At 44.9% G+C, this 14,685-nt stretch overlaps 2 protein-coding genes across 5 annotated transcripts in view; both read left to right on the plus strand.

The window, feature by feature from the left end:
* Positions 1-964: 964 nt before the first annotated feature.
* LOC131192730 (zinc finger protein 883-like) lies at positions 965-10,193 on the plus strand. 4 transcript variants are annotated; one of them, XM_058172179.1, is made up of 6 exons: positions 965-1,257; positions 1,556-1,664; positions 2,237-2,320; positions 3,009-3,091; positions 3,830-3,956; positions 4,567-10,192. In XM_058172179.1, exons 4-6 carry the CDS (start codon positions 3,017-3,019, stop codon positions 6,255-6,257), a joined length of 1,893 nt encoding a protein of 630 aa, XP_058028162.1. In that variant the 5' UTR covers positions 965-1,257; positions 1,556-1,664; positions 2,237-2,320; positions 3,009-3,016; the 3' UTR covers positions 6,258-10,192. The 4 variants fall into 4 exon arrangements, with proteins under 4 accessions (XP_058028162.1, XP_058028163.1, XP_058028161.1 ...); XM_058172180.1 differs by lacking the exon at positions 1,556-1,664 and having other exon boundaries at positions 965-1,292; XM_058172178.1 differs by lacking the exon at positions 1,556-1,664.
* A 1,382-nt stretch (positions 10,194-11,575) lies between these two features.
* Positions 11,576-14,685, plus strand: part of LOC131193665 (zinc finger protein 721-like) — a 41,034-nt gene continuing 37,924 nt past the window's right edge. The window contains exons 1-4 of the mRNA XM_058174115.1: positions 11,576-11,590; positions 11,856-11,990; positions 12,257-12,820; positions 13,094-13,223. Coding sequence (XP_058030098.1) covers positions 12,422-12,820; positions 13,094-13,223 — 529 coding nt within the window. The 5' untranslated portion in view covers positions 11,576-11,590; positions 11,856-11,990; positions 12,257-12,421. The remainder of the gene's footprint in view (positions 11,591-11,855; positions 11,991-12,256; positions 12,821-13,093; positions 13,224-14,685) is intronic.

The following is a 14,685-nucleotide window of genomic DNA, read 5'->3' on the forward strand; positions in this document are numbered from 1 at the left end:
CTTGGAATACTTTACAAAGAATGTTCTTTCTGCGCCAACTCAGTAAGCTCAAACTGCCCAAGGAGCTGCTGATTCAGTTCTACAGAGGAATTATTGAGTCTGTCATTTGCACCTCTATAACTGTCTGGTTCGGTTCTGCAACCCAACAAGAAAAACACAGACTTCAGAGGATAATTAGAACTGCAGAAAAAATAATTGCTACCAACCTGCCTTCCATTGAGGACCTGTATACTGCACGAATCAAGAAGAGGGCCGTGAAAATATTTGCAGATCCCTCGCATCCTGGACATAAACTGTTTCAACTCCTACCCTCAAAACGACGCTATAGAGCACTGCACACCAGAACAACTAGACACAAGAACAGTTTTTTCCCGAAGGCCATCACTCTGCTAAACAAATAATTCCCTCAACGCTGTCAAACTATTTACTGAATCTGCACTACTATTAATCGTTTCATAGTTCCCATCGCCAATCTCTTTCCACTTATGACTGTATGACTATAACTTGTTGCTGGCAATCCTTATGATTTATATTGATATATTGATCATCAATTGTGTTGTAAATGTTGTACCTTGATGAAGGTATCTTTTCTTTTATGTACACTGAGAGCATATGCACCAAGACAAATTCCTTGTGTGTCCAATCACACTTGGCCAATAAAAAATTCTATTCTATTCTATTCTATTCTATTCTAAATAGAGCCGCGCGCCCCATGCATGACTGGCAGAGCCCCAAAGACCAGTTGGCCGGCGGGAGGCACGCGTGGAGCCGAGGGGTGTGTGTGTGTCTGTCCTGTCCTGTCCGTCTGTCCTCAGCCAGGAGGGAAATTCGCGTCCAGCAAAAAAAGTGGCTGAGGTAAAACGGCGACTCCCTTTTCCCGCCCAAACCTGTCAGGCGCTTCTCGCCTGCCATTGGCTCGTCACTCTCACGTGACCTGGAGGGCTTTCCCCCCCCCTCCTTCGCTCCCATTCCGCTCCCTCTCCTGTCATCCACGCTCCGCCTAGGCAAAACGGAAGCGGGGGGAGGCCGGGGAGGGGAATCATTTGCTCGCGATGGGCTCCCTGAAGGGCAGAACCGGCGTCCCCTCCTACGGGTGATTTTCTGCACAGGGAGCCCTGTGGATGGGGAGCTCCATTGCCAGAGGCCGGCCTGGATCTAAGGTCCCCGTCCCCGCCTCCCCCATGGTGGCGATTTCCCAAGTCCAGACGCTGCCATCTGGTTCCCAGCAGAGGGCGCTCTCTTCGCTGTCGAATGACTGTAAGCTACTGCGCATGCTCCAGCCTGCATGCCTGGTGGGTTGGGACAGCCAGCGAGTTGCTCCCTGGGAATCTGTGGGGGCGGGCAAGGAGGGGTGGTAGTCCCGTCACCCAGATCCTCCCCAGGGAGGGAAACAACTGGATGGTGCATCCCGAGGCTGTGTAGGCGCAGGAGACCCCCCCCCCCTCATAACTGCTCTTGGCTGTGAATGCAGGAGATGCAACAGTGGGGGAGGAGGAGAACCTTGAGGGAGGCAGGGGAGAGGAAACCTAAAGGAACCACTCAATAACATCTTCAGATTCAGATTCTGAGACAAGGATCTTTGGAGTCCCAACAGAGACTAATTTGCCCGGTGGTGCCATTGGCCGAAAGATTCCTGCGGATCCTGGCAAAGGAGACGAAGGAAGGTCAGAGATGGTCCACATGGGAAATACTAAGGGACCTTCATGTGCTTGGATTCTTAAATCCTTAATGTCTTGAATTCTTAAATATTTCCCAGAGTTTGGAAGATTAATAATAACCGGCGTCCCCTCCTACGGGTGATCTTCTGCACAGGGAGCCCTGTGGATCGGGAGCTCCATTGCCAGAGGCCGGCCTGGATCTAAGGTGTGGATCAAGGCCTGGATCAAGCAGATGTTTAGAGAACCTCATTAGCAAAATTGTTCCTGTGTTTTCTTAGACTCTTAGAGCAGGGGTCTCCAACCTTGGTCCCTTTAAGACTTGTGGACTTCAACTCCCAGAGTTCCTCAGCCAGGTTTGCTGGCTGAGGGACTCTGGGAGTTGAAGTCCACAAGTCTTAAAGGGACCAAGGTTGGAGACCCCTGTCTTAGAGGATATCTCATTTGGAGCAATTCTCCCATTGGTCTCAACCATCCCCACTGATGGACACAAGTGTTTTGCCACATTGTGGGCAGAAAATGAACATCCAGATCCTCTTATGTCCTGTCTTCTTAACTCCTTTCCTTTGCTTATATTTCAGGTTCTGAGTACTTAATTGTGTGGATCGGGCAAATCTCTTTCAAGATCCATAAGAATAAAAGTTAACAACAGCTTGCCTCACTAGGTAAGGGAAAATCCTTTCACCTGATTGGAGATTTTCCAGAAAGCTTTTAGTTACCCTTAATTCTCTGTGTCTTCTCATGTGTAATTATAGAACTTAATAAGTGGCCAAGCAAGAAAAGAGATATAGCACTCCCCCTTCAAGCTAGAAGACTTAAATCCCATGAAGGAAATTCCTTCCTTCGGTCCATCCACCACCTTCCAATGAATCTTCTTTTACCAAAGACCTATGGAGACTGCCCTGGGTTGCATTCCTGATCCACCATCATGAGAGATGTTGTTCTCACTGCTGGGGAGGGAAGCAACATGTCTTTGTCCTTTCTTGTTAAATAATTTTGAATAAATTCTGACATAGATCCCTACTGGATCATCATGAATTGCTCTGTTACATAGACCACGTTGGTTTCAAGCTGCAGGGGGAGGGGGGAGAACCTTCAATGGTAAGAGTGAATTCTTTGGTTGCCAAGTGTATACTTGCTTGACTTGTTACTGCCCAAAAGGTAGGAGAGCAGTCCAACTGAGTTTGTTCCTTTGTGTGAGGTGGGATTGTGCTCTTTTTCTGAAAGCATAGTGTAGTATCATCGGATGGAGGTTTCCTCCGCAGAACAAGAAGAAATCTTAAGTTGTGTGTTCAAACTAGAAAAGATGAAGTTGATCCCTTTCCTGTTTCTATCATATCTCCTCCCTCCCAGTGAACAAAATGGAGTCACTGCTATTCATCAAATCATCTCCTTGTACTAGTGGAGTTGAAAGAGTCCCTGATTCCTCAACTCAGGTAAGAAAGAAAAAGATGATAATGGGAGCCCTCCAATGTCATTTGGGGCTAAAGTATAGTGACCAGACGTCCCGCTTTTGGCGGGACAGTCCCGCTTTTTAATAATTTATCCCACGTCCCAAAATTCCAAAAAGTCCCGATTTTTTTTTTGTTTCACTCCCATTCTGAAAATGGGAGGTGGCAACGCAAGAGGAGGAGGCGGAGAAGGGGGAGTGGCGGAGAAGGGGGTGCAAGAGGGAGGAGAGATGCCGCTTGACTTCACCTGAGAGGAAGAGAAGAGCCGAGAGGAGAGCAGAGCCTGCCTGGAAGAGCCGAGAGGATAGCAGAGCCTACCTGGAAGAGCGGAGAAGCAGCAGCTGCTCCTCCTCCTTCAGGCAGGTGGCAAGACTCAGCGCGCATGCGCAGCCCCCCGCCCCATCAATAGTGTCCCGCTCTGCCATCGCTGAAATCTGGTCACTTTAGGCTAAAGATATGATATTGCTGTTCCCAAGTGAAGCATATGGACATTAGAATTCAATCAGTCATACTAGTCCTGCCTCTCAAGAGATTATCTCTTGCCAAGGTGAAATGTTGGTGCCATTGGTAGATTGTGATCAAGGCAGGTTGATGGCATTGAAAGTCATCACAATCAGTCAAGCTGATAAGCTAACCTTTAGTGTCATTTTTTACTGTAAGCAGATTAAAGGACGTCTTGCAAATTCTTCCTGAGTCTGTTCAGAGTAATTCTTCCTTGTTTAGGATCCTGTGTCCTTTGAGGAGGTGGCCGTTCATTTCACCAGCGAAGAGTGGTTGCTGCTTGATCCCAATCAGAAATCCCTGCATCAAGAAGTCATGATGGAAATGTCTAGAATTGTGGCCTTTTTAGGTAAAGGATCCTTGGAGAAAAATTAAGCCAGAGCAAAGAAAATTTATTTACAGCTTAGAGATCTGTGCAGTTTTTGTTTTAATATTTTATCTCTTAAGATTTTTTGACTCATATTAATTCCAGTTCATCTGCATGTTGCGCGAAGTACCACAGTTTCAATTAGATGAAAGAAATTAGTTTCGTAACCAGTCATTCTGGCAAGGGTTGACATGGTATTTTCTTAGGGAACTATATTAATATTGTAGAGGTACTGGGCAGATAATTACGGGGGAATGTTTTTGCTTATATCACTTGTCTTAATCAAAACCATATTTTCTCTTGCAACAATATTGCGTTGTATGTTGTTGCCACTTAGGTGCATGATATGTTAAAAAAAAGTACCAATATATGTGTCACATCATGATGTCAACCTCGGGTTTTGCTTTAAAATTAACTGCCAATAGCGACATGTTGAGCGTGCAGGCAGACTTTTAAGTTAATAGCCAATATTAATGATGTTATTTCCCGTATTGCTTTCTCTGCAGATGCCCAGTAATAGATAAATCTAGATTTGAGGGACTGCAAATTGTACATTCTAGATTTTTCTAATTTCTTTTTCTTCCCCCTCAAGCATTTCATGTGCAGAAGAATGACAATTACCAAGAGCCAAGTGCAGTTCCATTGGAAGTAATCAAAAGTGAAATACCAGAAGAGACATCTGCAAATAAGTGGGAAAGGAGGAAACATGAAAAAAAACAATCTTACCATTGCAAAGAAAAATCTATTCTTGAAAGTGCAGAAATGGATAGCTTCCTGACCCAGCATGATTCCAAAGAAAACAGTACAGCAAATTGTCGAGGAAGCAGAACAAGATTCAAGGCAAATTGCAACTTTAGTAACCACTGCAAAATTGAAAAGAGCTTCAGCAGTAATAATGTTGTTTCACATAAAATTATCCAGACAAAGGAGAAGCCCTACAAAGATGTGGACCGTGGAAAGAGGATTGGGTGGAAAGGTAATCTAACTTCCAATAAAAGGATTCATACAGGGGAAAAGCCCTATAAGTGCATGCTCTGTGAAGAACGATTCAATGTAAAGAGTTCCTTTACTGCTCATAAAAGGATTCACGCAGGAGAAAAATCCTACAAATACATGGAATGTAGAAAGAGGTTCAGGAACAGAGAGTGGCTGAAATCCCATAAAATGATCCGTCCCCAGGAAAAACCTTATAAATGTGTAGTCTGTGGGAAAAAATTCAGTGTAAAGTGTTCCCTTACTTCTCATAAAAGGATCCATACTGGAGAAAAACCCTTTAAATGCCTGGAGTGTGGAAAGAGCTTCAGACAAAGTGGTGACCTTGCATCCCATAAAAGGATCCATACAGGAGAGAAACCGTATAAATGCCTTGAGTGTGGAAAGAGCTTCAGTATGAATTGTTCGCTTACTTCTCATAAACGGATCCATACAGGAGAGAAACCCTTTAAGTGCATAGAATGTGGGAAGAGCTTTTGTCAAAGCAGTACGCTGGCTTCCCATAAAAGGCTCCACACAGGGGAAAAACCCTATACATGCATGGAGTGTGGAAAGTGCTTCAGGAACAGCAGTTATCTGAACTCTCATAAAAGAATTCACACAGGAGAGAAACCCTATAAATGCCCGGAATGTGGAAAGAGTTTCAGTATAAAAAGTTATCTTACGTCTCATAAAAGGATCCATACAAACGAGAAACCATTTAAATGCATAGACTGTGGGAAGGGCTTTTGTCAGAGCAGTACGCTTGCTTCCCATAAGCGGGTTCATACAGGAGAGAAACCCTATGAATGCACAGAGTGTGGAAAGAGCTTCAGGAACAGCAGTTACCTGAACTCCCATAAAAGGATCCACACAGGTGAGAAACCCTATAAATGCCTAGAATGTGGGAAGAGCTTCAACCAAAGCAGTCAGCTTATTTCCCATAACAGGATCCATACAGGGGAAAAACCTTATAAATGCACAGACTGTGGAAAGACCTTTATTGTTTGTGGCCAATTGACTTATCATAAAAGGTCCCACACAGGAGAGAAACCCTATAAATGCCTGGAATGTGGAAAGGGCTTCTGTTACAGCCGTTCCCTTATTTCTCATAAGAGGGTCCACACCGGTGAGAAATCATATGTATGTAATGAATGTGGAAAGTGTTTGAGTACAAGCAGCTCCCTTACTTACCACATTAGTACGCACACACGGAAGAAATTGTATCAGTGCATGGAATGTGGGAAGAATTTCAGGTTGAAAACTCACTTTACATCCCATAAGAGGATCCACACGGAGAAGAAATCTTAGGAATGTATGGAATAGTAATAGCACTTGGACTTGTGTATAGTGGCATATAGTGCTTTATAGCAGGGGTCACCAACCTTTCGGACCTCAGGGACCACTAAATTCATAATTTTAAATCCCACGGACCACTAATATGATCTGCCTAATGACCGGCTGATTGGGCATGGTTAGGTAATCATGTGGCTGAGTGGGTGTGGCCAACTCGATGTCACTCATGTTGAAGGGCATCTCGCAAACTTCTATCACCCCTCCCCTCCCAGCCACTCCTCGCCTCCCTGCTCGGGCTCCTTAGGGCCCCAACAGGAAGCAATTGTTGGAGCTAAGCAGCCACCATGAGAAAGAGTTGGCAAAACAGCTGGTTCAGTTCAAATTGGATCTGACAGAAGGAGGCTCAGCAGAAGCACCTCACTGAGGACTATGAGCATAGGCTTTCCAAGCAGAGGGAAGACCTGCAGGAGTGGAAGGCCAGGTACCGGCATCTGGAGGCTCAGCGAGCTGAGATGGTCAACCAGTTCCAGGCCATGAGGCAGTCCCACTGGAACAAGGCCCTCCAGCTCTTCGCCACCAGTGGCACTTCCCTCCAGCCTTCGCCCAAAGCCCCACAACAGGAGGCTGAAGCAGACCCCAAATTGGAATTTCCATCCCCCTCCGACCTGCACAAAAAGACCCCAAAGGAGGAGACTCTTTGCAGCAACACAAACATTCATTGAACGTATCTGTCCCAGGGGCCGTAGTTTGAGGACCCCTGATTTAGTGCAATATAAAAAATGCAAATAACTTTTCTGTGGACCAGCAAAATTTTCTCATGGACCACCAATTGGTGACCGCTGCTTTATAGCACTTTCTGGGTGGTTTACAGTGTTAGCATATTGCCCTGACAATCTTGGTCTTGAGTAAACCTTGAGCCGATCAGGATTGAACTGCAGACTCTGCGCAGAGTTAGCTTGCAATGTGGAAAGACTTTTTGTGAAATGTGGACCCTTCTCATGAAAGAATCCAGAGGGGGGAAAATATCCATGCATGGTATTTGGAAAGCAATCAACTGATTTCCCATAATACGACCCACATCAGAGAAATGCCTTTAGGGACCAAAGTGTCCTTAATTTCTGTAAAAGGATCTACTGTGACCTTTGAAATGATATAAATATATGGAATGCAAAAATAAGTTCAGTAAGGACTCTGAAAAGAGATTGAGGTGAACAGTCTTCCTTTTTTCAGAAGATTGCCGTAGGAGAAACTGAATAAATGTAATCATTTTGGGAAGAGCTCCCAGGATAGATTTCTTAATTCCAGAAGTATTATTTAGTTAGGTCTGATTCTAGAAAATCTGTTATTAAATTATCCTGCTCTTTACTCCAAAAAATCTCAAATCTCAAAATCTGGTCAAACAACTTTAGGTAGAAGTAACATGTGAAGTGAATCTGGGATCAGACTCCAAGTTTTGTGGAGAAAGTGGTATATGTAAATTAATCTGGGAAAACATATTTTAGCTCTAATTGTATTGAAAATATCAGGATTTAAACACTTGTATTTAAGCTATTGGTTGCTTTTTTAAATACATAATCTGATTTGCATAACTTGTTTATCTGAGACAATCTTCCAATGATTACATGTACATGGCTGCTTAGCTGACTATTTCTCTGGTACAAAATATCATCCCGCTGAAAGCAAAAGAGCAGTCAGTGAGTTTATGATTGCAACTGTTGCCTCTTTAATAATGGTTTTACTGATCCAACAGTGTTCCTAGTGAGCAATGTATATGTTGTGTCTACCGAGCCGGGCCTGCTGCCAGAAAGTGACTTGGAGCCAGGCCTTCTGCCAGAAAGTGACTTGGAAAGTGAGGGGGAAGGGCCGTCAGGACTTACCTCAGGAGCACCGGCTTCTCTGGCTCAGCTCCAGGAGCCAGAAGCAGGCCAGGTGGAAGAGATAACGAGGCCTCCGTCCCCTGACTCTTTCCCCCCCCAGGCCATGCCTTCAGACCCAGCTGATGGCAATCAGGCATGGTTGAACCCTAGGTTTCGTAGGCAGGAGAGGAGAGAACAACAGAAGCAGGGGTGGGGCAGGCCTAGGAAGTGCTGAGTCATGGAGCCACACCCCACAGGATATAAAGGCAGTGAGCACTGCTGTGTCTCTTCGTAGCCGGCAAATCAACTGATTAACTAAGAGCTGAAGTGACTCACCAGCGTCGAGGGAGATATCAGAGAACTTGGCAGACGTTCGCTATTCTGCTGCCAGAGCTGATAGTGCTGGCTAATTAAGCCGTCACTTGGATGGAGGCGAAGGAGAACAGAACAGTATATATATATATATATTAATATATATATATATATTTAGAAATAGAAATATATATATATTTCTCCAGGCCCAGACAAGATAACTCCTTCTTGCTTAAAAGTCTGTGCTGACCAATTGGCCCCCATCTTCACCCATATTTTCAATAAATCACTAGAGATGTGTTATGTTCCTTCTTGCTTCAAACGCTCTACCATCATCCCAGTGCCGAAGAAGCCCACCATCAAGGAACTGAATGACTACAGACCAGTTGCTTTAACATCTGTAGTCATGAAAACCTTTGAAAGGCTAGTGCTTTCCTACTTGAAAACCATCACGGATCCGCTGTTAGACCCCTTGCAATTTGCATACCGAGCAAATAGATCAACAGATGATGCTGTTAATATGGCTCTGCACTACATCCTACAACATCTTGAGTCTCCAAAGACCTATGCAAGGGTCCTTTTTGTAGACTTTAGTTCAGCATTCAATACCATCATTCCAGACATTCTTCTAACTAAGCTAAACCAGCTACAGGTACCGGAACAGACTTGTAAGTGGATCACAAGCTTCCTAACAAACAGGAAGCAGCAGGTGAAGCTAAGCAAGATCACATCAAATACCTGTACAATTAGCACAGGGGGCCCCCAAGGCTGTGTGCTCTCCCCACTTCTCTCTGTATACCAATGACTGCATCTCCAATGATCCATCTGTTAAGCTACTGAAGTTCGCAGATGACACAACAGTGATTGGTCTCATTCGAGACAATGACGAATCCACATATAGACGAGAGGTCGAACGACTAGCCTTGTGGTGCAACCAAAACAATCTGGAACTGAACACACTCAAAACCGTAGAAATGGTGGTAGACTTTAGGAAAAACCCTTCCATACTTCCACCTCTCACAATACTTGACAACATAGTATCAACAGTAGAAACCTTCAAATTTCTAGGTTCTATCATATCGCAAGATCTAAAATGGACAGCTAACATCAAAAACATCATTAAAAAAGGACAATAAAGAATGTTCTTTCTGCGCCAACTCAGTAAGCTCAAAGTGCCCAAGGAGCTGCTGATTCAGTTCTACAGAGGAATTATTGAGTCTGTCATTTGCACCTCTATAACTGTCTGGTTCGGTTCTGCAACCCAACAAGAAAAACACAGACTTCAGAGAATAATTAGAACTGCAGAAAAAATAATTGCTACCAACCTGCCTTCCATTGAGGACCTGTATACTGCACGAATCAAGAAGAGGGCCGTGAAAATATTTACAGACCCCTCGCATCCTGGACATAAACTGTTTCAACTCCTACCCTCAAAGCGACGCTATAGAGGACTGCACACCAGAACAACTAGACACAAGAACAGTTTTTTCCCAAAGGCCATCACTCTGCTAAACAAATAATTCCATCAACACTGTCAAATTATTTACTGAATCTGCACTACTATTAATCGTCTCATAGTTCCCATCACCAATCTCTTTCCACTTATGACTGTATGACTATAACTTGTTGCTGGCAATCCTTATGATTTATATTGATATATTGACCATCAATTGTGTTGTAAATGTTGTACCTTGATGAACGTATCTTTTCTTTTATGTACACTGAGAGCATATGCACCAAGACAAATTCCTTGTGTGTCCAATCACACTTGGCCAATAAAGAATTCTATTCTATTTAACTCTGATATTCTATGTTCTAAACTGAGTGATTATACTCCAGGTTTATGTCAACTCCCTGACCTCCGGACCTTTCGCCGCAAGCTGAAGACATTTTTGTTTCATTGTGCAGGGCTGGCCTAATAGTTTTAATGGGGTTTTTTATTAGAGTTTTAGTCTCTCTTAGCCAAATTGAATTTAGTTTTTTAAAATGTTTTTAATGTTTGTATTTTTGTTTTTTACTTGGCTGTAAACTGCCCTGAGTCTTTTGGGAGAAGGGCGGTATATAAATCAAAATAATAAAATAAAATAAATAAATAAAAATAAAATAAAATCCCCATTTCCTCCCGATCAGCTGGGATTTGGGAGGCAGAGAATACATGGGGGCAAGGCCAGTCAGAATTTTTACTACTACATATTATTATTATTATTATTATTATTATTAGTGGACGTTCCAGCTTTCATGGTGGGCGGTAGGAGTTTTGTCCGATGCTGAAGCACTTTCCTTTTTTTTAATTTAATTGACTTAAAAAAAAATTCATAGCATTATTTAAAGACATTTTCATTAGGTTTTCATAAAATTCCCTGTGACAATTTAAATTTCTGAAAATATACTATTTGTATCGCCCATGCATAAGTTTAGTTCACGTTACATAAGTGAAACTAAATGGCGCTATAGTGTGACCGCAAACAGAAGAGCCTCGTCCCCGAATAGCTCACGCATCTCCCCCCACACCACCCAGCTGTAACAGACAAGCAGAGCTGGTAGCCGGTGCCCCCTCCCAAACCAATCCACGATGCGTGAGAGGCATGCGCAGACAACGATACACGGCGCATTACTGTGGAACCGGTGGGCGGTTAGAAAATTTTACTACTAACAGAGATACAAAAGTGGGCGGTAGGTATAAAAAGGTTGACTACCCCTGCCCTATACCATTTCAGACAAATGGTAACTTTTGTCTTATCAAAACGGTAAGTTTCAGACTAATATTATCAATTAGTATTTACTAGGGTATGAGCAATACCCTAGTATTATCCAACCCTTTTGTGCAACGTCTCTCCTCTCCTCTCCTCAAAGGCTTCCCTCCCACCGAGAATTTGGCGCCGTCAGAAATGCCGGTCTCAAACAACGGGGGAAGGGCATCTGTCCGCCGATCCAGCCCTGCGCAGGGATTGGCCGGGACGGCCTTTTCAAAGTCACCCAAGGCCCCGCCTTTAAAAGCTCAGGTTGTGCCCGGAGGTGCCGGTAGGGGGCGCTCACTCACTCACTTTACTGCGCCCAGCTTCGCCCCTGTCTGCTTGGCTGGGCAGGAGCGGCTGTGAGTTTTGTCGTGGGAATTTCGGGGTAGGGGAGATCGGGGCGAGGAGGAGGAGGAGGATACCCCCCCGCCCCGCGACCCGAAGGGTGAGAAATTGCCCCCTTGTTCCAATAGGGGGCGAATTCTGTCTGGGAAGAAGAGAAAGTGCGGTTCCCCCAAATATTGAGAGGGAGGGAACCCTGGATCTTATCCCCCCCCCCAAAAGGGCTTGCTGGGCTCCAAATCCCGAGGGCGGAGAAGGGAGACCCTCCCCCATCTTGCTCCCATCTGTGCATGCAAGAGATGTGACACTGGGGTGGGGAGAAAGAGGGGTGGGGGTTTATTGTGCATAAACCAGGTTTGCCTTTCAAGGTTTCTAACAAGCAAGAACGGATCCGGGAAATGGACTTTTCTGCCTGGTGCTCTCCCCCCTCTGCAAACGGGCCCATTTAAAGCTTTTTTGAGGAGGGAGATTGGAAAGGACCAATTCTGTGCCTCAAATGGCTGGTGAGGATGTAAACCACCCCCCCTCCCCGTTATTTTTCCTGCTGTTAGTGGAGATCAGCTGCAGCTCTGGAGAAGACATCCCAAAATGAGGGTTGGTTGGTCTCCATGGGGAGGAGGGAATAAGACCCAGGAACAGACGTCACACTGAGCCTGAAAGGTCCCCCTCCAGACTGTTACTTTATCCTGAATTTGATGAAACAATAATCACAGTTTCCGAATGCGAACCATCCGTAATGTCTGATGTTTCTTTTTCTTTTTTACCTCAGATGTAAATGCTGGAGGCTCCTTGAGAGCTGAATGGCTTGAAAATCATCTCTGGGATTCTCTGTGCAACTCCATCGGATCCCAAGACTGAAAACAGATTGAAACAAAAAACAACCTTTGGAGACTCAAGAGCTCCACAGGGATCCCTGTCAGTGAAGAAGCCGGAAATGGATGCCACCTACCCAGCCTGGGAAGGAGTTGCTGCTCAGCTTGGGAACTGTGGGGAGGTCTGGGCAGGACCAGGGCAGAAGATCCTGGAGGAAGCCCTCAGTTCTGAGATGCAACATTGGCGCTTCAGGAACAGCCCCTTTCAGGAGGCCGAAGGACCACGAGAGCTTTGCAGCCGCCTTCACCGCCTTTGCTGGGGATGGTTGCAGCCAGAGAAGCACAGCAAGGCTCAGATATTGGACCGGGTGATCTTGGAGCAGTTTCTGGCCGTCCTGCCCAGGGAGATACAACGCTGGGTGTGGGAGTGCCGAGCGGAGACCAGCTGCCAGGCGGTGGCCCTGGCCGAAGGTTTCCTGCTAAGCCAAGCGGAAGAGGGGGAGGAGCAGGAAGGGTATCAGGTGGGAGATACCCCTCTTGAGAAATATGAAGGGATCTTAATGTAATTGAAATCTTAAATGTCTCCCTAAGAATTTTGGGGATTAATAATGCAGCGAGACTGTTAGAGAACGTTATAAGTGACATTGTTTATGCGTCCTTCCAAACATGTTTGGAGAAAGTCTTCCACTGTCCTCTTCCATTTCAAATTATGGACACAAAACGTCTAGCAACATTGTGGGCAGAAAATGAAATTCCAGCTCTTCTTCTCTTTTGCTTCTTTGTCTATACTTTAGGTTCCAAGGCCTTTCCTGGAGATTGGCATCAACTGTCCTGAAGAAAAGGGGGATCCTGCAAATCCTTCTCACAGTCCATGTCTCAGAAGGATTTCCAAGGAGGAAGGTCAATTCCAGGACACCTCAATAGGTAAGGAAAGATCATTCAGTGTAATTGGAAGTTTTCCGCGGAGATTCTGTTTATTCTCCATTTTTTCCATGCGTGGCCATTGGACTTTCTAGAACAGTGGTTCTCAACCTTTATAGTGCTGCGACCCGTTTAATACAATTCCCCACGATGTGGCGACCCCAACCGTAAAATGCGCCTCAGCAGCTGCAGAAGGGGGAAAAAAGCGGCAAACTGTTTTTTTGAATTTATCGCGCCTGAAGCCATATTGGCTAGCAATCTGAACTGCTTGCGATTGCCTTGAGGATGGAGGCATTAAAGCGGAGACTCCTCCCTTAATAAGTTTATCACGCCTGAAGCCAGATTAGGCTAGCGATTGGGAGTGATTGCAGCTGGCTTGAGAGGGAGACATCAGAGCAAAGATTTCTCTCTTTTTTAATTCATCGCGCCTGAAGCCAAATTTGGCTAGCGATTTGAAGAGCCTGCAGCTGGCTTGTGGAGTCAACCTTTGGAGCGCGATTCTTCGACTCGCAAGTATACTTCCCATATTTCCGGTGGTCTTAGGCGACCCCTGGCAAATCGTCATTCGACCCCCAAAGGGGTCGCGACCCACAGGTTGAGAACCGCTGTTCTAGAGGGTGACCCAGCAACAAATACTTAACTTTTCTTCTTCATACTTGGCTCAGAGCTAGTGGTGACATGATAGCAGCGTTCCAATTTTTAAGGGACTGCCACGAGGGGGTCAACCTACTTTCCAAAGCACCTGAAGGCAGGATAAAAAGCAATGGATGGAAACTGATCAAGGAGAGAACCATCCTAGAAATAAGGAGGAATCTCCTGACAGTTAGAACAATTAACCGGTGGAATGGCTTATCTCCAGAAATTGTGGGTGCTCCATAACTGGAGGCTTTCAAAAAAAGATTGGACAACCATTCATCTGAAATGGTAGAGAGTCTTCCCCCTTGAATAGGAATGTGAACTAGAAGACCTCCAAGGTTCCTTTCAACGTTGTGGGACTTTAGAATAACAGAATAACAAAGGAAATCTGTCCCTTCACTCCACATACCTTGTTTCCTCCAGAATAAGACATCCCTTGATAATAAGCCCTATTGGACTTTTAAGCACATGGCACTTAAAAGCCTCTGGTGGCTCAACAGATTAATGCAGTCTGTTATTAACAGCAGCTGCTTGCAATTACTGCAGGTTCAAGTCCCACCAGGCCCAAGGTTGGCTCAGCCTTCCATCCTTTATAAGGTAGGTAAAATGAGGACCCAGATTGTTGGGGGCAATAAGTTGACTTTGTATATAATATACAAATGGATGAAGACTATTGCTTGACATAGTGTAAGCCGCCCTGAGTCTTCGGAGAAGGGCGGGATATAAATGCAAATAAAAAATAAAATAAAATAAGGCCAAGCGTTTATTTCAGGGTTCAAAAAAAAATGTAAGACAGGATGTTATTTTCAGGAAAACACTGTACTACCTT

The sequence above is a fragment of the Ahaetulla prasina genome, chromosome 2 (assembly GCF_028640845.1).
Source record: "Ahaetulla prasina isolate Xishuangbanna chromosome 2, ASM2864084v1, whole genome shotgun sequence".
NCBI lineage: Eukaryota > Metazoa > Chordata > Lepidosauria > Squamata > Colubridae > Ahaetulla > Ahaetulla prasina.